Consider the following 21453-nt stretch of genomic DNA (forward strand, 5'->3'; position numbering starts at 1 on the left):
CTATTGGAAGGCATCGTCCAATCAGCGTCCACAAAGGTGTTTCTAGTTCTAGTCGGTGATGTCATTGACAAGCTATAATTTATTAAGTGTGTTTGTAAATGTAAAAAGAAATTTTGACTTTAAAAAATAAATTCATACATAAAATATACTGTTTATTAAAATAACACATTTTTCTTTCCTTTTTTTTTTACGTAGTTCTCAATGACGTTTCATGACGCGTTCTTACTTCTTCCGGGTTAGTGCTCTCGCTCGGTGGCATGGTGCTTAGTTTGTGTAACGTGTGTGGCTAAAAAGGTTTAATAACATGAGTTCTCAGAGAGGTAATATATCTCGATCGCGGGGCCAGAAGCATCAAAACACAACTGCGTTTAAAAACGACAAGTACGGGGCGACTACACAAGTAAAGGTGTGTCAGATTCAGCTTTGCTGAGCTAAGTTATTTAGCCTTGTATTGCATTTTGCATTTGGGCCATTTTATCAAATCTTCAGAATATTTTCGGCTAGCCCATTTCAGATTTTGCTAAAGGTTTTATGGTCCAAAGTTTGGACGTGTGTGTGCTGTGAATTTTTTTTCTTCGTGTATCAAATACTTTTCAAGATATTTGAAAACTTGATGTGTCCTATCATAAATTTTATAAACTATTCTGTGTTTAATTTTGCATTATTGTGAAACACAATTATATCTAATAAATGTTCAGAAATTACCTGAATAGTCTGAAGACTTCAATGTGAAGTTTTTATTAGCGTTCTTGAATGAGTCTTGAATTTATTATTTTATTTTATTATTCTTAGTTTTTCTATGTTATAACTAGTCAATACTGAATTCTGATACATTTTATGGTAAGAAAGTAAGAAAGGGTTAGTGAAAGTTTCTGACTTTTATCTTTAATAGATTTTGAGATACTCATGTGTCACGTCATTTTACCATAGTGCAAAAAAAGAAAAATAAAGTTGTGTATGTGTGTAAAGCTATAATTGCACAGAAGCCATTATATAAACTAACTATGCACCACAGAATTTGTAGGTAAATCATCGAACAGAATGGTGATTTGAGACAGAGTGGTCTTATTGCTTAATTAATGCTTCCAATAAGTGTTAATTAAGGAAAGTTAAACTTATTCACAATATTCATTTATTTGAGAAAGCCTGAGACTGTAGGGAGTTTGTACTTTTTTCTTCCTGTCATTTCTGCCAGTGATAAATCATTTCCTGTGAAAACTTGTTTATAGCTCTTGCTTTGTTAAACACACATAATATTTGAACATCTCTATTGTCTTTGCTTCTCTAATCTCAATTGTAGAAGGCAAATTCAAAGATCCATGATGGGCTTTGTCAACGCTGTAAAGGTGTTCTTGAGTGGAAAGTTAAGTATAACAAATACAAGCCACTAACACAGCCTAGAAAATGGTAAGTATACATAAGTATTGCAGACTTTGATTTCAGTATGCAGGGCTAGGGGCAAATTCTTACAGCTGTTCATGAAAATGCACATCAAGTAACAACAAAGCAGTCGGTGAATTGAAGAGAGTCAGCATTAAGTTTATTTCAGTTTATCAGCTTCTTTTTTTTACCTGTGCAAAAATTGAAACTACACCACGAACATTCTTTGCTTATTTCATATCGTGCATGATTTTAGCCATCTCATTTTTTCATAGTGGCAGACTTTGAAAATTAGCCACTAAATATTTTATCTCCACTGCTTAGAAGAATTTTCCCAACACATGGATATATTGTTTTAAGTGGCAAGTTAAATACATTGGCCTTAATAATCGATTGTTTTTTGGGTTTTTTTGCAGTGTCAAGTGCTCCCAAAAGACAATAAAAGATGCGTATCACATCATTTGTAAGCCCTGCTCTCTTCAGCAAGAGATCTGCTGCAAGTGTGGGAACAAGGAGGAGATTGTTATTCCGTAAGAGGATAAGTTTGCGTGTGTTTTGTCCTTATATACATTAATGTACAACGTACGAACTCACCCATCATTTCTTCATATTTTGCTTCCAAGGTGCCAGAGCTTTGTCCTCTGCTCAAGACCTGTTTAAAAAAGGTCTTGAGCAATAGTTCCTCAGGCTTTCAGAAAGTCTTTCATAGTTTTTCTTTGAACATTGGCTGCTTTGTCCACTCATTTCCAGTCCAGTCCTTGTACCTGAGCATTTTCTTTTAGGATTTTCTCTTTGTTAAGCCACTTAATACTGACCTATGAATCATTCAAGCTTAACCCCCCACCCCCCCCACCCCACCCCAAAAAAACCACTGCTAACTCAAAGGAATAAACCAGTGTTACATCTCCATTTAACAGATATTCAACAAACAACAAATTGTATGTTTAGGCGTTTTGTTCCCATTTCTTTAGCTGAAGCTTTGAAAGTGCCAAAGAGAAAAGTGACAGCCAAAAGAAAAAAACCCAAAAAATCTTGCATATGGTGTGCAGTATGTCTTTAAGAAATTTCACGAAATTAAACAAAAGAAGAAGTGCCAGGCCTAAAAACAAAAAAAATATCTACAGCAGATGAACAGTATCTAAAAATGATGTTCTCAAGAAATGGAAAAAAAATTCAGCAAAGATCTGACACAGGACCTGTGAGATGCATCTGTTGTGTTCACTGAAGCGTCATTACAAATGCTCTCAGTGGAAGGGTGGCTGTCAAAAAGCCATTCTTAAGGAAGGAACGGCTGAGGTATGCCACATTACACAAAAACTGGACTGAAAATCAGTGGCAATGGGTCTGATGGAGTGATGAAACCAAAGTTTTTGGTTCAAATCATCGTCAGGATGTACAGAGGAATTCAGGAGAGAAGTACAACAGTGAGTGTAGACAGCCATCTGTAAAAGACAGTGGAGGCTCTGTCATGATTTAGAGCTACATTTCAGCAGCCAGTGGTGCCAGTGCAGTAAAAGCATACCTAAATAGAAAAACACAAAGTGAAACACTATGAGTCATGGATTAGTCCCCAAGCCTGGACCTCAGCGGTATGGAAGCTGTGTGGGATCATCTTGTCAGAGAAAAGGCAGCTGGCATCCAAAGAAGAGCTTTCAATTTTCAATGTCCTGAGAAATTCTAATTTGATGACACCAATTAATTTTTTTCCCTTTCACACTGGCAACAGGTTTTTAAAATGAACATGAATTACAGGAGTTTCTACACGTGTTAGATTCCTAAAGAGACAGGATAACACCGAAGTGATTTAAGCAAATGTATTTTCATATTTTATCACTGACAAGCGCATACACATAATACTATAACTACTGTAAGTCTGCCACCTTGTGGAGAATAAGATACATTGTATCCAATACCTGACCCTGAACATCATTTCATGGGCTTCTCATATTTTTAAGCATTGCTTTTGGCATCTAAATGCTTCCACTAAGTGTTAATTAAGGAAAGGTAATTTCCTGTAGCTTTTTTAGTTACTGACTTTGTGACAACGCAATACTGGAAGATTTGGATTGTTGGTGCAAAGTTAAACAACAGTTCTTATATCTTTTTTCTTCACCGTGTAGGGTGAACTCACATCTGGAGCAAAACGAGCAAGAAGTTGATGAACAGAGAAAGAAAGGATGTCGACGAAGGAAGACAGACATGGATGGTTTGGACAGTGATGATGATTATCATGATGATGAAGATGACTTTGATGACTGTGAAGAGGAGGAAGATAAAGATTTAGACGAGGACTCTGCAGCAAAAAAGCCACAGAGAAAATCTGCCGCGCTGCCGGACCTGTCCCCAATCAATATTGAAGATTAAACACAAGAGTTCTTTTCAAACCTGTGTAACAAATAGGATTTTTTGGGGCAAAATACAGTATCAGGTTTGTTGCAGAAGCTCTCTTAGATTAATATATGGCAATAAGCCGATGCTGCCTGCTTGATGCAGAGCATGAAAAAGGAAGTCAGGTGATGAAATGCACAAAAACTGCCAGATGCTATCAGAGGGAACAACGTAATTTTTCTTTTTAACTGAGTCAGTGTACTTTCTAAAGACTCTTTAGTTCTGTAAATTGTTTAAAATGCCATAAATAATGTTTTATAGCCTTTCATGTATTTTGCAAACATTTTGCAATAAATCACACTGGTTAGTAATGTGTTTGCAGTGTTCAGCTTTATGCCGCTGCTGAGCAGTTAGTACACCGAGAAATGTTCCTAATATTTTGGCTGTTGATGTTAATAGGTTTGGCTATCGGCTATCATAAACTGAAATGTATCCAAGACACACTGTATATGTTTTTAGTTAGGTAGCACCAATTATTGCCGTTTTTTATTTGATTTTCTTTTGTTTTATTTGTGTTTAAATATTAAAATTTTCAGAATATCACTGATTCTTCTAAAATGTACAATCACACAATCAAATGTAATACAGCAGTTTTTCCTCAGACTAACTTTAGAAACACTGAAAATCTTGATGTTGCTGAATTTGAAAGGAGGATATCTTGAACATTTTGATTACAACTCACATTAGTAAACTCACAAATTATGAAAGACTCTTGGTGTGAGGAAAGCTAGAACCTCTACTACACATTTAAACATTTATTATATTTTATACAAACATTCACCAGTGTCATCTGCTTTTTGTACATACACTCATGAGACACTTTATTACGTATATCTCGTCAGTACTGAGTTGGACCCCCTTATGCTGGAAACATTCCCCAAAGATTTTGGTCCATACTGGCCTGATGGCTGCAGATTTTTCAGCTACAAATCTATGTGATGAATCTCCCGTTTCACCACATCCCAGAGCTGCTCTACGGGATTGAAATCTGCTGATAAGTTAAGCCAATTTAAGTGCAGTGAACTCGTCGTGTTCAAGAAACCAGTTTGTGGCGTGACTTGTTATCTTGCTGGAAGCAGCCATCAGAAGGTTGATACGCTGTGGTCATAAAGCAAAAAGACACGGGTAGCCTGTAACATTTAACAGATACTCATTTGCCAAAACATAGTATGCCAAAAAGATACCTCTGTTACACCAACGACGACCTGAAATGTTGATCTAAGGCAGAATGGTTGCATGCTTTCATATTGTCTGTGCCAAGTATCACCCTACTGTCTGAATGTTGCAGAAGAAATGAATCATCAAACAAGGGAACATTTTTCCAATCTTCTATTGTTCAATTTTGGCGGCTCTAAGCAATTTATATCCTCAGCGTCCTGTTTTTACAGGCAATGGGTGTGGACCTCTATTGCTGTAGGCCACAGATGTCGAACTCCAGGCCTCGAGGGCCGGTGTCCTGCAGGTTTTAGATGTGTCCTTGATCCAACACAGGTGATTTAAATGGCTAAATTACCTCCTCAACATGTCTTGAAGTTCTCCAGAGGCTGGTAATGAACTGATCACTTGATTCAGGTGTGTTGAGCCAGAGTGAGATCTAAAACCTGCAGGACACCGGCCCTCGAGGCCTGGAGTTTGACACCCCTGCTGTAGGCCATCTGTTTCAAGGTTGAACATGTTGTGCGTTCAGAGATGTCCTTCTGCATACCTCAGGTTGTAACAAATTGTTATTTGTTGCCTTCCTATCTGATTGGTTTTGCAGGAAAATCCCAGCAGATCAGTAGTTTCTGGAACACTCAGACCAGCCTATCTGGGACCAACAACCATGCCATGTTCAGAGTCGCTTAAATCGACTTTCTGTCATGATCCTGAGTCCGTGACTCAGTGATTTTGTGTTTGGCGTATTTATTGTTATTATTTTCATTATTATGTGTGGGCTGTTTTGGGATGGTTTGTGTTTTGGGATTTTAGATACTGGGGTTCTGGGTTGTGCTCCCTCTGTTGGTCCCTGGTGTTAGTATGCCCCTGTCTCGTCAGGTTAATCAGGTCCAGCTGTGTCTCCCACCTGTGTGTGATTTCCCAGTGTCCCTCTGTGTATTCATAGGCTGTATCCCAATTCAGGGTCTGCAGCCTTAAAGGCCGCATTTTAAGGCCGATTACGTCACAGCGATGCGACGAAGGTTGTCCCAATTCGAAGGCTGCTCGAAATGCGGCCCTCAAATGCGTCCTTCATTTCCCTGAATTTTAAGGACGTGGCGGTGTAGACTTCGTGGCCCAACATATCCCAGAATGCATAGCGCGGCGGTGGGTGTGGATAATTTTGCCGAAAAGTAGAGTAGTGCCGAAGAGTAACTTAGTAAACTAAGTACTGAATATTATGTCACTTATTTATGTGCAAATGTTTAATAACGAAGAACATTAAAACATTACTGTTGGCCACATGTCGGCAAAGTTATGTGAGATTAGTGACGTTTGTACTAGCTTGGTTTTAAAGCCTTTACTTTAAAATATACGCCATTCAATAGCTGACCTTAATCTTGCAGAGAATGATCAAAGCTCATGTAGAAACAAACAAACAAATGAACAAAAGATTTTCTCCTTCATTTCTGTCAAACAATGCTGTATGAAACGTTTCCAGCTGTTAGTATCATGGTTGCTAGGCAACCTGGGCAGCGCAACGGAGGCTAGACCGTCCCATTTCACAAGCCTCGCACTTCCGGCCTTAGCGGTCTTTAAGTACGCGGCCCTTGAGGATCGTTGAGGCTGCGTACTTTAAGGCTGCAGACCCTGAATTGGGATACAGCCACAGTGTGTGTTTGCCTCTGTTCCTCGTCGCGTCGTCTGTGTTCATCCTCTGTGTTACCCTGCGTACTTCGCATTTATTCACTTATTCTTCTTTTTTAATTACTAAGTTAATATACTGTGTTGTGTTGTTTGTGTTGCGTTGTGATGTGTCATATCGTGTCGTGTTGTGTTATATGCAGTGCTGACGTAGGACAGTTTTCCAATTTCATTGTACTATTGTACTATGTATGACTGTGCAATGACAATAAAGAGTTATCTTATCTTATTACTCTGTGAATCCCCTGCGTGTTCTCCCTGCTGCCCTCCCTTCATGTTCAGGTTTGCTACTCTTTGGTTTAGTTTCTCCCAGTTTAGTTCATCCGTAGTTCTGTTTTGCCATCCCCACTTTATGTTTGGTATTCTTAATAAATCACCCTCACATCTGAATAAGTGCTGCATTTGAGTCCTCCTTCCACACATCACACGGCTGCTGCCCCAGTCGTGACACTTTCTTTCCATTTCTAATGCTCGGTTTGAACGTCAGTAAGTTGTCTTGACCACGTCTACATGCCTAAACTGAGTTGGTGTAATGTGATTAGCTGGGTAGATATTCGTCTTAACGAGTGGTTGCATTAACAAAAAGACTCGTAAGTTTGTATAAAATAAAGAATAAAAGGTGAATCAAATGGACCATTACGGCAAAGCTGGGATGGTCAATTTGGTAAAGAAAATCCGTTGGGCATCTTTCTTCGCCTTTAGACAATAATTCTGGTGGCAAAAGAGCCAAACGGGACAGGTAAAAAAAAAAAAAAAAGACTCGTAAGTTTGTTCGATGAGAACTGTTACACATACACTCATTTTGTTTCTGTAGTGTGAAATCTTTAAGCCGACTTTCCATCACTGAATAACCTAGAGTTACTTGAAAGCAGTTCTTTTTGTGCGTGCTGGCACCATCTAAAATTAACACGTGTTGTAATTTATCATGTGGCTATACATTTAAAAGCATGTGGTGATGTTTCAAATACTAATTCCTCATTAAAAAATGAGTCATTGTAAAAAAGGGCAAGAGTGGGTGACCACATCACTGGGCTCCAAGGGTTCTCTCGAAAATTGTTGCTGCTTTTGTTCTGCTTATATACTCATGACTGAGAATTTAAAAAAAGAAGCCTAATTTGATGCTGACACATTATTTTTTCCAACTAAAGAGCTTCCAGAAATATATTAATAACTTTGGATGAGGTAATAGCATCATCATGAGACCCGCTGGTTTTCATTTAAGTTTAATGCAGTGCAAACCAACAATGCCAGTTCAAGGTTGCCACACATAAACTCCACAAAGAAGTGGCTGTATTAATAAAGGAAGAGAAATTGAATGTGTTTTTGAAGATGTAACATCTAATATTTTTATACTGTTAACCGATCTGTTGTTGCCTCACATGTCATGTTGTTATAATTGTCTTGCAAATTATAAATATAAACCTATAGTTTAGCAAAATATTTTTGATATTATTACTAATATATTACCTACTTTTACTTTTTATTTACCTTATTAATGCTTTATAATTTTCAATAACCAGTTGCTTATTACCTTGGTATTGAGAAAACGGTAGTAAATGTTTAATGGGAGCAAAGCCTCTACAGCCTTTGTCAAACATGGGCAAACTACAGTGGAAAAGAGTAACAGGTCATATCCTATATTATTTAAACCACATTTTTTGTATGTTTATATATAAAAGAAGGGATAGTTCAGATACTTTCGTGCACAATAAAGAACACGTAGATCCACTTTTTAATCCTCTGAGTTACGGATGTGGTCAGAAGCTTGCATCCACCCATCATAGGCATGAATGTCATGGTATGTTGGCCAGATGAGACAAAGATTCAACTGTCTGGCCACAATGACAAAAGAAATGTTTGGAGGCATAAAGGTGAGGCTTACAAACTTAAAAATACTGTACCAGCTGTCTAGCATGGTGGTAGTAGTGTCATGCTCCTGGGCCGTTTTGGTATCGGCTGTACCGTATGTTGCACAAAGTGAATTGAATAATGAAGAAGGAGGACAGTGACCCCAAGCACACGTCAAGCTTGGTTTTGAAAATGGATAAAGCAGGCTAACATTAAACTTCTGGGATGGCCTTCCTAAAGTCTCGAACTCAACTCTATTGAAAACGTATGGACTATGTCTAAAAGCTGAGTCTGTGCCAGGAACCCAACCAATTTAAATGTACTCTGTCAAGAGGAGTGATCAAGTCTTCAACCAGAATTATGCCAGATATTTATTGATGGCTACCAAAAAGCATCTAGGTGAGATGCAACTTACTAAATGACTTTTAATCAAATATTTGTGGGGATGTATTTATAATTGAGCCTGTATGTGTACTTTTGAAAATCTATAATAAATTCAAGTTTGTGCCAGGAGTTCTAGGTAAAAAAAAAAAAAAAAGTATGTTGTAGATCGTTCCACCCTGGAAAAGGAACAGTAATGATGAATGCCTGTAAACGTCTGACCAGAGCTGTGGGTTGATTGGGGTGGCTGCAGCTCAGGTAGACCAGGTCATTCTACTGATGAAGGATAGTGGTTCGATCCTTGGCTCCTCCTGTCTGCATGCCAAGTATCCTTGGGCGAGATACTAACCCCAAGTTGCGCTCCGATGCATCCATCGGAGTATGATTGTTGGGAAGCACTAAAAGCTTAGAAGAAAGTGATTGGGTGAATGCGACATGTTGTATAGAGTGCTTTGAGTAGGGGAGACCGGGGATAGTTGTAACATTTTTGACATTTCTGTCTGTAAATTGGAGCTCTTTTAAGGTAGTGGATTCAAAATGTAATGCAAAGTATTTACATGTCTCGGCTATTAAATAGTGCAGCTATTTTCTCTGCAGCACAATTACCCATTGCATGGTATGGTCTCAAACACAAAGAGTGAAATGTTACAATTAACCCCATAGTCTGGGTTAGTTGTAACATATCCCGGGGTGAAATGCAACACAATGAAATAAGGGTACTAACAAAACATTAACATGTAATCTTTGTTTATTCAACACATAAATGCACTTAGAGCCATTTGTGTAGCTGTGTGTGTGTGTGTGTGTGTGTGTGTGTGAGAGAGAGAGAGAGACAGAATGCAGAAATCTAACTTTTGAACATATTCCAATCCCCCAAAAAAGACAAATTATGGAATTTTCTGCAACTGAATATTTCATTCATTTTCGTTGGTCTTCCTTGAGTTTGGCCTCATTGGCTCAGTGGGCATTATAACCTACAACTTTTGCACCAATTTTGAACTCAACAATGAAGCTGAAAAAATGTAGTTCTGCACCAGCATCACAATTCCAATACTTTTTATCATGGCTTACCTTGGGTTTGCAGAGTGCTTCAGAAAGATGAGGAAATCTGTTTCTTGCACCCATCCTGATTTATTTCCACTACCAATACTTCCTACTGGTCCATCTCTGACACAGTGGTCTGCATAATGTATGTGTGGGAACACAAACAGTGGAGGAATTGTGTTGCCAATGGCATTAACCGCATATACAAAAGCGACCAATGAACCTCTCTCTGCTGATGTCGCTGCCCCAACTTGTTTAATATAAGTTAAAGTAATAGTGTGGTAAGTTGTAACATCTGCATTATTGTTACAACTAACCCAGACTGTTGCTGTTACAACTGACCCAGACTCATATAGCCATGAACTAGCTAACATTACAGCCAAAGGCTAAAACATTAGCACTAAAGACCTACACAGAATATATCCCCATAGGCATACAAATAACATAATTTAAGTTTGATGAGTTTAACTGCAAAGCAGATAATGCTATTAGAAATTGAAATGAAGTCGAAAAACTTACTTTTTGGCATACAAATTACTGATTTTTCACATGTGATAGCAGAACTGAGTTGGACATGCACAGGATGAGTAACATCATTTGAAACTTAGCCCTGATTGGAGAAATTGGAAGTGTTACAGCTGACCCACGTTACAACTATCCCCGGTCTCCCCTACTCCAGGAGAGTAGAAAAGCGCTATATAAGAATAAATCCATTTACCATTGATTCTATATACCATTGGTTCTGTTTCTGGGGTCATCAAATGTATCTAATTAATACAACTTTTGTATTTGTCGGAAATTATAGGCTGTATTTTTTCAAATGAAAGACTAATTTTAAAGACTTTTTCACCTCTGATTGCTTATTCCCAAAAGCTGACTCGGTTTAATTAACTTAAATATTATAATAAAGAAATAAAGCTTTAGTTTCATTTATTTATTTTTTTACATGACCAAAAATTGTTTACTTTCTCTAAAATGAACTTACACTGAAGCATTTTTTTTATGCTTACGTCTAAATTTGCGCAAAAGAAACGACGGAAAGTGCGAGCTTTTTCTGTCTTTTGCGCTGATTTCTGAGTGGTTATGTTTCTTTTTAGAAACCTTGACTAGAAAAGCAAAACATGAAATTCATCCTTAAGCTTATCAGATCACACGTTACAAGTGTTAAAACATCTAGACGGGACGATCCCGACACGCACACCCTGTCCTCTCATTGGCTGCTCAAGACCTCTGCCGTTGGGTGGTGTTTGGCACTGGCAGAGGACAAATACCCGACTCGATCCCGCTGTATCTCACTGCTGCACCGCGACTTACCTGGAGAAGAAATGGCGAGCTCCGACCGAGCCGACACTGCAATAGCCTTCGTCTACAGGGGCACGTTTGTCCACTCGACTCAACAAACGGCGCTAGAGATCCTGGAAGATGCGCTCCTGGGAGTGGATGCACAGGGAAAGGTTTGTGGAATTCCAGAATACATTGTTTGCGTTTTACATTTGATAAATATCTTGATGATTTTTAACTGACAAAAGGGTAAATCAGGCTTCAGGGCGTAAATCTGGTATAATATGCTAGGCTATTTTCATTTTCTCATACAATTAGCTGTTGCTGAGCAACTTTGGCAGTGTGGCCAACAGTAAACCCCCTGATACAGAACACTTAATAGCATTATAAATAGACGCCTACAGTGCACCTGCCTGATTACAACGTGTCTAATAAAAAAAAAAGATATATAACTTTTAATATGAATTTTTTTATCCTCAGAAAATAATAGATTCTGGTCTCGGTTGTTGTGGACAAAGGAATATGTTTGTAAACTGTTGATGAAAATACATTTTAAGCTAAACGTATTAAAAATACACAGCTGTCTATTTTCTTCCAAAGCCTCCCCCTAAGCTCTCAGTTCTCTCAGCTTGCTTAATTACAAACACCTTTCTGCATGTATGCTTTTAACCCCGGTCTGATTTACATTCTGCGGTCAGATTGCTTTTATTAGGGAAGGCAAGGAGTTAGAAAAACTGTCCCAGACCTTTGGATTCAAGACATCTGACATCACTCAGCTGGCACAGCAGTAAGTTTATTATATAATCTTGGTGTGATTTCAGTAAATAAGAGATTGTTTGCGTTATAATTTCACACATATAGATATAAAGAAAAGGGATGGATAGATGGATGCTCATCTTGTATTGGAAGAAAGTGATTTCTTTCATAGGTCATAAAGCAATTTTTTTGGCTTGCTTCATTCTAGTGAGTTCTTCATGCCAGGACTTGTAGATACCCACATCCATGCATCACAGTACAGCTATGCTGGCACCGCATTGGACATGCCGTTACTGCAGTGGCTTAATGCTTACACCTTTCCTGTGGAGTCATGCTTCAAGGACTTGGAGTTCGCCCGCAAGGTCTACACTCAAATAGTGGTGAGTTTGCCAACATCAAGAGATAAATGACTTTGGACATGTATTTCTTGATGTGAAACTTTGAACATTTGCATCAGTTCAAAGTTGTTGATTAAAGACATTCAACAAGCCAAAAAAGAAATCGAATTGTGACTCAGCCTGTGAGTTAAGGGTCTCAGAAGTGTTGATTTGGTCTTAATCTTGTGATATGATCCCTGTGCTTTACAGAGAAGAACTCTGAGAAATGGAACAACGACTGCATGCTACTTTGCTACGATTCACACTGAAGCTTCTCTGTTGCTGGGCAGGATTGCAAGTAAGATGTCTTTTACTAAAACACATGCACAAACACACACTTTGAGCTGAATGTTTATGTTGTGCATTACAGTAGGCCTCTTAATTCTTTAAATATATATCACATTTGTTTTTTATGTGTAATAAGCTACGATAATATTTTTAAATTTTCCATAGTTTAAGATGACAAGATAAGGAAGCTGGACTTTACTGAAGACTGTGCTAATAATATAAAAGCGACTAGAAATCATCAGAATACTAGTTTGTCTCACTTCTATACAATCATCATAATGTGCAGTATGTTATGATGCTTTGACTCAGACTCAGTTATTTAATTTTTTTTCTTGCCTTTCTTCACTCTAACGATATGTTTCATAAACACTGCAAAGAAATGGTCCTTCACCTTTATACCCTAGCTTTATCTTGTTCCTGTCATATTATGTAACACTGAACACACACGCACGTGAATTTGTAATGATGTAACCCTAACGCATCAAACCCTGTTATTGGCAACTTTACAGAGTCATTTTGTGCAATCAGGGGCATTGAACTCTTAACTTTGAACTTTGAACTCTGAACTGTTGACCAGAGCTGTGTGCTTGTGTATAGGCAAGTTGGAGTATTTCCAAACCGTATATTTAACATGAAAAAAGCTTAAGAATATACTTGCAACAAACCAATTTGTTCAGTCCAGGTTCAAGCTCGGATACAGCGATATATATATATATATATATATATATATATATATATATATATATCCGACAGATCAGACACAAAATGTTTTATCATAGTTGGACCACATAATCTTAGAGTTGTGAACCACACCTGACAACAGAGGTGTAGATCTGAGATTTGAAGTGACTAGCCTATCAAGCTACACCCTAAAGCATGTCACGATGTGTAATATTGTTCTCCGTAAATGAGAGGGCCATTTATTAAAAGAACATCCTGTTCTTTTGTATGGGCTTGAAACTTGTGATCGAGAACATAAACAAGCTAGGCAAATGATTACTGAGGTCATATATCAAGTGAGCAGTAGAGTCATTATCCCATAGAAGTCATTCACTTCACTTTACAGGGGGAAATAGAAATTTTTCCATGTCTTTTTCCATACACAGATAATAAACAAGCAAAGACGAGACGCACCTAGAAAGCTTAAATTACGTGTGGCCATGTCCATGGATGAAAAATAATGCAGCTGTCTAACGATGGGATGTAAAAGAAAGTGCAGTTTTTCAACTGTCTTACATCCTAACTTCTGTCACGTAATCACCTGACGATTTTACAGCACAATAATCTGTTTAACAAAGCATTTTTTAATGGTTGCAAACAGTACATCTCTGGGATAAACTCAGCCTGGTAGCAGGAGTATTCCACCTGGACTTTTTCAAAGCATATCACGAGAGAAAACACACCTGTGTACCTAATTATTTCACTTAGCTGCCTCCGTATCAGGCCTCTGGTGTCGTGCTAACTGAACGACTGACCTAAACTACACTGAAAAAAAGGCCATGTTGGATTTACTTGATTCAATAGTGGACATTTGTTGCACACAAATGTTTTGCTTTGGCAGAAACCTAAACAACTGAGTTAAATCAACACAACTTTTTCATATTCAGTAAACCTGTGCATTTTGTGTTCATAAAACACGATTGAAACATGTTCAGATGAAGTAAGTTGAGCTCTTGGAATATTTTAATCCTTCACAATTTTGTCATTTTATTTCAACACTATTCAATAACTTTTACCCCAATACTACTTGGTCACTTAAATACTACATGTTGTCTTCATATTACATAATGTTCAACAAAATCTACAGTCTGGTTACCATAAAAATTGAATGGATTTACAATGACTACCATCCTCCGGGTTGCAGGAGGGCTGGGAAATAACCCTGAAGTGATAGGTTACGAGGCAGGGTACACCCTGGACAGCTCACCAGTCTATCACATAGAAACAAACAACCACGTGCACTTACATTCACGGGTAATTTAGAATCACCAGTTAACCCTAACTCTAATAACTGCATGACTTTTAACTGTGGGAGGAAACCAGAATACCCAGAGAGAAGCCACTGCAAACTAGCCAGAATGTGGATTTGAACCCAGGACCTTCTTACTGTGAAGCAACAGCACTAACCAGCATGCCAACAATCTAGGAAATACAGGAAAGCTATGATTTCCTGTATTTGATGCAGAATTTTTTTGTTTTTGTCCTCGACAGGTTAATCAACAATAAATAGCAATAGCATGCACGTGGTGTGTGTGTAGTTCTCTGCCTCTTATAACTCCAGTGATTTTCCTGCAGTTTGAAATCTTGTGCGATCTTGTGAATTTCATGAGTTCAGCAACTAACCACTCTTACTAGATTGTATCCTGTCATCTCAACAAGAACAAATTAAGTTTTTGAATTCCATGCAAATCCTACATGATTTAATTACGTTCATAGAAACATGAAATTATTGTGTTCAAATTACAAGGTAGACTTTTTTAATGTAACAACCACCCAATTTACTTTTTTTGGTATACCAAAAAAAGTAGAGGTGGCTGCTCGACTTGACTGAGATGGATGCCTTCCTGAAACCACGATCCAAAGAGTGCGAGACTGAAATCCCGTGCAGTGTCGCGGGATTTAACATTGCTATATTATTGACTTACTTCACTTGAACATGATATGAACAATTTAATCTACCCTCTCTGCATATTATGTAGTTTCTACACTATATAGTTACACTTAACTTTAAAGCATGAGGCAATTGTGTTAAATACACGCAAGATGCTTACGTAAATCCAAGAGCTGGCCAATCCCTTTTTTTCAGTGTATCGTTAGGCCCATCAAAACAAAAAGCCATAGTATTGCAAGCGGTGCTGCTGAACCTGTTTAGCACAAAAATGCACTAACTTCCACATTACACAATATATAATTAGAAAATGACTCTGCGTGCATTTATATCAGATGACTGGCATAAGGAGTTAGAACAAGATTTTACTCTGACATGTGTAGGGCCTTTCAAGGACAAAGGGACACACACACAGGTGACATTACGGAGGCTGTTTATTATATGTGAGCATCGCAACTGCACAAATACTCTCCATTTAACATGAAGTGACAATGACTGAGCTTTGTCCTCAAAAATCGAATTAAAACAAATACTCAGTAACAGCTTTGAAAGGATGAATGTTTACTTATGTTCCTGTTTACTCACTGATGCCTTTCTTGCAGATGACTTTGGACAGCGTGCTTTGGTTGGCAAGGTGTGCATGGACAGGAACGATTGTGTGAAACATTACAAAGAGACCTTGCAGGACTCTCAAGACGAGACCTGTCGGTAGGTATTAGATGCTTAATACCGTATAGCAGATCTTGTGTTACAATGTTCTTTCAATGTAAAGATATTCCATGACAGAACAGGTTTGGTTACCAGACTACTAATTATTCAGTCTGGATCGTAAAAGAGGCAGTTAAGCTTTAAGCCTTTATGTCAGAGACCCTGATACAGATTTTTCCAGATTGATGCCAAATGTGTTACAGATTTTTTTTTTTGTGGGAGTTAATCTGATATCATAGACAGACATGTCAACACTATATGGTAAAAAGAAATACTTTTTCAGTAGTGGAAAAGAACAGTGAAGGTATCGCCTGTTTGGTTGTAATTGTGGTCAAACGTCAACATAAACTCATGGGCATGGCTGTCATAGTCTTTTTTAACTGATTGTTTTCTGTGGTGGAATGATTGTACAGCACACATCTTTGATGAGTGTAAAAGCCAAGAATAGGTTCCAAAAGTTTAGATTTACATTGGATTTTCAGTAATCAACACAGCGTGAAAATCTTACATATGCTTTCAAATATATAAATACACTTAGCAAGTTGCACCTCAACTATAGTCTTCTGGCATAATTCTGGTTGAATATTTGACCAACTGGTAGAGTTCCTGTGTTTCCTGCACAAACTCTGCTTTTGAGCGTAGTCCACAAATTCTCAATGGGGTTGAGGTCGGAGCTTTAAGAAAACCAGAACCTTAATGTAAGGGATGCTCCCTTATGGCATAACCTTGAATCTAATTCTACTTAGGATCTTTCCCTGAATTAAAATTTTAAGGTCCCAATTTAACAGAATCACACATGAAAACAAAATATATAACATTAAATCGCACAAATGTGCCAGTTGTGCTTCAGTACACATGATTACCAGCAGATCTGTTCTTTGCACAAATTTCAGTTGCAAAAATACATGATTTTTGATATCAGTGAATGTATCTGCCACAGATAAATAAACTACATTGTTAATTTGCTCCCTGAAGGTTCATTAAAGAGCTTCTGGAGAAAAAGGTAAGATTCTTTAATACAATAAACAGGACTTGTCAAAGATATTAGAAAAAAATAAGTTTTCTGATTGTCTCTCCTTCTGTCCTCTGAGGGCAGTATCCTTTAGTGAAGCCCGTGGTGACTCCCCGTTTCGCTCCATCCTGCACAGGAGCGTTGCTCGAGCAGCTGGGAGAAATCGCTAAAAATAACAACCTGCACATTCAGGTGAGTCAAACTAGGCTATGTCTGCAGGAGACTTTTATTCCAAAGAGACAATGTAATGTTGGGACGATGAGGTAAAATGCACATATACATGTTTGGCATAATGCAGCAACTGTGCTGCCACTCAATCTGATCGCTAGAGCTTTTGTCAGAGGTTTTCTTAAGCTATCCCTTGAATATCTGATGTGTTTCTTCATTGTCAGAGTCATATCAGTGAAACTCATGAGGAAGTAAAGCTTGTAAAGGACCTGTTTCCCGAATCAGAGTCTTACACAGATGTCTATCGCAAACACAACCTGCTAACTGACAAGGTTAGTACACCCCTGCCTGCACACGGTCAGACATTTTTACACAAAACATTATATAAATACCTACAACCACTGACACTATTAATGATGGGGTGATTCACAGACAGTGATGGCCCACGGGTGCCACCTCAGTGATGAAGAGTTGGCTCTGTTCAGAGAGACTGGAGCCTCTTTGTCCCACTGTCCCAATTCCAACTTTTCGTAAGCACTCTATGGTTTCTAGAACCATATCTGACCAAGAGCCATGAAACAAGGTCTATGAAGTTTTACATAATGAACACAGTTTGATTGTCATCTCTCTCTCTCACCGTCTATCCAGGTTGTGCAGTGGAGTGTTAGATGTCCGCAACGTCCTGAAACACAAAGTAAAGTTGGGGCTGGGAACAGGTGGGAGAGCAGAGCAAGTGTGAACACAGTTTTAATTTTGCAAACACACCAATTCACACCATAAGGAAGTCATAAAATGATGTGTGATGATAAAGCTTTTGTAAACTCTGGCCCACACTAGTGCACATTGTTATCAATTAACTAAATCTTCAGCAACAATCATTTTAAAGTTTTATCATACAACGGAAGGTTCAGAATCCAGGTCAGCTTAAAGGTGTAAAGTTCAGCTCAAAGTTGGTAAAACTTTTGATTTAATAGATGCTTTTGCTGCAGCACAAAGTGGTGGGGAATAATAAGGAAAAGATCCAGGAATCAGTGATGTCACACACTAACACTAGAATGGCGCCACAGCAAATGGGAGCTCAATCCTGACAAAGCAAGTGGCTGCTTTTCATATTTTTTCATTGCCCTGTCCTGTCTGTGTCTGTGGTGCTGTACCAGATGTGGCCGGAGGCTACTCCGCCTCTATGCTCGATGCTGTGAGGAGAGCTCTGGATGCATCTAAAGTCTTGACCATCCAGGACCCACAATACAAAACACTCAGTTTTGAGGAGGTGTTCAGAATAGCCACACTGGGAGGCAGTCAGGGTAAGCCATTCAAAACTAGAAGTTCTTTAGTAAACATTATGATTAGCACTATTATGATGACAGAAGTAGTAATAGACATGTGCTCAGTAGCTATGTAGTCATATATCTCATCTTTTTGATGAACTAACTGTCCCCACATTAAGAAACTGTTTATTTATGATGCCTGTCTTTCTGTAGCCTTGTCCTCAGATGACCAAACAGGGAACTTTGAAGTTGGCAAAGACTTTGATGCCCTGAGGATTAATGTAGCTGCTGAGGGTGGGCCTATCGATCTCATCCAGGACGAGGAACCAAAGGTTGGTCTAAAATGGTCAAAATGAATGAATTTTGACCAAAACAAACTAACAAAATAAACTCTAATTGGAGTCTCACAATAATCTATAATATCTTTAATTTCAGATTCTTTTGGAAAAATTCTTGAATTTGGGTGAGTGTCACTTTCTTTTTGCTCCAGAAAATCTCAGTTTAATGTGACTTTGATGTGTTACGAGCCATTTGCTTTATGCTTATCTCCCTTTCTTTTTCTGTGTCAGGTGATGATCGTAACATCGTGGAGGTGTTTGTAGCTGGCAGGAGGGTGGTGCCGATCACAGAATAAATACAACTGTACCTGTCTCACAGCCTAAAATACAGGTCTAGGATATCCAACACAATAGAAATCAACCCTGTGCCTGCAAAAGAGACAAAATTTAATTAATCAGAGCATAAAACAGAGACTGTATTTCAATTCACATAAGCCCAGTGGTCACCTGAGCTGGAATACAGTCTGCTGCATGAGTCTTTAAACATAACTGCTACATTGTAAAAAGGAGAATAAGGGATTTAATAACTGAACTTTGCACTTTTTTAGACGGTTGTTGCCAGAAGAGAGCCAGGTGTGTGTCATTTTTGCCTACTACTAATGCACCACCACTCTCTGATTAACAAAGCACTTTTTTAAATCTTCCCTTTGTTCACAAAGACATCATGCTTATTATTTAAACTTCTTCCTTAAACTTGTTTTTTTTTTTAAAAAATCCTGGAGAAGTTTTAAATACTAGTTTTCTATTGCAGGTTGATGTTTCAGTGTCACAATTGTCCACAAAGTTTTGTGCTTGTGGCGGTGGCGCCAGTGTCCGGCAGCCTCGCCTCTGTCAGTGCGCTCCAGGGCAGCTGTGGCTACAACGTACCTTGCCATTGCCAGTGTGTGAATGTGTGTGTGAATGGGTGAATGATTGAATGTAGTGTAAAGCGCTTTGGGGTCCTTAGGGACTGAGTAAAGCGCTATACAAATGCAGGCCATTTACCATTTACCATTTGTGATTTAAAGATGCTCAGTGTGCCACTGCCGTGCCTGACCCGATTATCTTCAATGGTTAATGCTCCAATTTTTAATGCTTTTGCAGCTAAAGCATCCTTTGTGATCCAAAAACTGGAACTGACTCGACTTCTGATCATAAAATACCAAATAGCACATGATTATACAACCCCAATTCCAAACATCCTCAAACAGGGCCATGTTTGTAGCACTGTGCAGCATTCCCTCTTATTTTAGCAGCAATCCATAAACGTTTAGGAAGTGAGGAGACAGATTTCTGGACTTTTTGAGGAGGAATGTTGTCATATATTGGCCTGAGCATTGTAGCTCCTCAACAGTCCTGGGTCTTCTTTGCTGTATTTTCCATTTCATGATATGCCTGGACTGCAGGCAGGCTCAGACTCTCTACTATGAAACCATGCTGTTGTAAGAGCTATGCTATGCTATGTGGAGCCCATGCGCTGATTTCCATGACAGAGTCAAGCCTGTTTTCAGTGCAGTACTGCCCGTGGGCCCAAACATCACATGCATCCAATGCTGATTTTCAGCCTTGTCCTTGCATACAGATATTTCCCCAGATTCTCTGAATCTTTTGATGATATCATGTACTGTACGAGATAAGATGACTGCGAAGAATGTGATGAGATATTCACAGTCTCCCCAGTTTTATGTTGAGAAACATTACTCTGAAACTGCTCCACAATTTGTGGGTGCAGCTTTTTGCAGATTGGTGAAACTCTGCCCAGCTGAAACGCTGCCTCTCTGAGATGCTTTTTGTAATCAATAGTTTCCCCAGCTGTTTCTTTTTAGTACCACTTACCTTTCCAGCCTTTTCTTGTCCTCTGCTCACTGTTTTGAGACGTGCTGCTGATGTCATATTCATAATCAACCAATATTTCTTCTTCATAAAATCGTACATTTTCTCATTTTAAACATTTGATATGTTTTCTGTATTTTATTGTAATTTAAATATGAGTTTTTACATAGAGTCTTTTTGGGAACTGGGGTTTTGCTGCTTAATAAAAAGCTCTTGACTGAGGTCTTGCATTTTAAATTGTGAGACTTTTTATATATATATATATATATATATATATATATATATATATATATATATATATATATATATATGAAACATTTCCAAACTTTTTTGTTACTAACTTGCCTGGTGGTCATACAAATCCATAGTCAGCTTTAATTCACTGAGAATATTTTCAGTGTGTCAGTACTGCCAGTTATAGTTCAAACAGACTATGTATAGGTTACTGTTACAGACTTTTTCAGCTGTTAGGGAACTTATTGCATATGTATTAGCTTTAATACTTGTATTTAAGACAAGTCTAATTTTTTAACTGCTAATTTTTTATCGCACTGTAATAAAAGTCAAGCCTTGCACACTTGCTCGTCTTTGATGTTTGACATCATCTGTGATTGAAATAAAGAATGACGCCAAGATTGTATTGATTTGTTCTATTCTTGATATTTAATTTGCAGTTATCAATTTCTTTTTTGTGGAATAAAAAAAATACACACTGGCCCTTCTTTCCAGCTAAACAGGCAGCTTACACATCCTTCAATTAGCAATTTTATACTGTCTGGAAGAGACAGCCTGGAGACATGAAGCTGGCTGTAGTGGCATGTCCTACTGACATCAAAGCTTCTTCTCTTTTTTAAATCGTCCCATAAAACAGAAGATGTCACACTAAAATTCACTGCCACTCGTGGGAGAAAACGGTAGTCGGAACAGTTACAGTATAAAAGCATCCTAAAGAACCTTT

The 21453-nt window shown here is 38.3% G+C and overlaps 2 protein-coding genes across 2 annotated transcripts; both read left to right on the forward strand.

Annotated features, from left to right (window-relative positions):
* The first annotated feature begins 217 nt into the window (after window positions 1-217).
* c12h9orf85 (chromosome 12 C9orf85 homolog) lies at window positions 218-4555 on the forward strand. Its single transcript, XM_085180642.1, has 4 exons — window positions 218-406; window positions 1301-1407; window positions 1797-1910; window positions 3501-4555. The coding sequence occupies exons 1-4, from the start codon at window positions 305-307 to the stop codon at window positions 3742-3744; spliced, it is 567 nt and encodes a 188-aa protein (XP_085036768.1). The 5' UTR covers window positions 218-304; the 3' UTR covers window positions 3745-4555.
* Window positions 4556-11113: 6558 nt separating this feature from the next.
* Window positions 11114-21135, forward strand: gda (guanine deaminase). Its single transcript, XM_085180463.1, has 14 exons — window positions 11114-11333; window positions 11859-11947; window positions 12125-12296; window positions 12504-12591; window positions 15792-15897; window positions 16873-16900; window positions 16994-17101; window positions 17302-17409; window positions 17510-17607; window positions 17726-17793; window positions 18235-18381; window positions 18559-18677; window positions 18781-18808; window positions 18915-21135. The coding sequence occupies exons 1-14, from the start codon at window positions 11205-11207 to the stop codon at window positions 18977-18979; spliced, it is 1353 nt and encodes a 450-aa protein (XP_085036589.1). The 5' UTR covers window positions 11114-11204; the 3' UTR covers window positions 18980-21135.
* Window positions 21136-21453: the final 318 nt, after the last annotated feature.

The sequence above is a fragment of the Neolamprologus multifasciatus genome, chromosome 12, assembly GCF_963576455.1.
Source record: "Neolamprologus multifasciatus chromosome 12, fNeoMul1.2, whole genome shotgun sequence".
Taxonomy (NCBI): Eukaryota; Metazoa; Chordata; class Actinopteri; order Cichliformes; family Cichlidae; genus Neolamprologus; species Neolamprologus multifasciatus.

Excerpts from the sequence above, each read along its gene's own strand:
- c12h9orf85 (XM_085180642.1), top strand. The coding sequence starts at position 305 with ATGAGTTCTCAGAGAGGTAATATATCTCGATCGCGGGGCCAGAAGCAT. Across the intron at positions 407-1,300 it reads GGGCGACTACACAAGTAAAG|AAGGCAAATTCAAAGATCCA; the intron begins GTGTGTCAGATT and ends TCTCAATTGTAG. Across the intron at positions 1,911-3,500 it reads AAGGAGGAGATTGTTATTCC|GGTGAACTCACATCTGGAGC; the intron begins GTAAGAGGATAA and ends TTCACCGTGTAG.
- gda (XM_085180463.1), top strand. The coding sequence starts at position 11,205 with ATGGCGAGCTCCGACCGAGCCGACACTGCAATAGCCTTCGTCTACAGG. Across the intron at positions 17,410-17,509 it reads ACAACCTGCTAACTGACAAG|ACAGTGATGGCCCACGGGTG; the intron begins GTTAGTACACCC and ends GGTGATTCACAG. Across the intron at positions 17,608-17,725 it reads TGTCCCAATTCCAACTTTTC|GTTGTGCAGTGGAGTGTTAG; the intron begins GTAAGCACTCTA and ends CCGTCTATCCAG.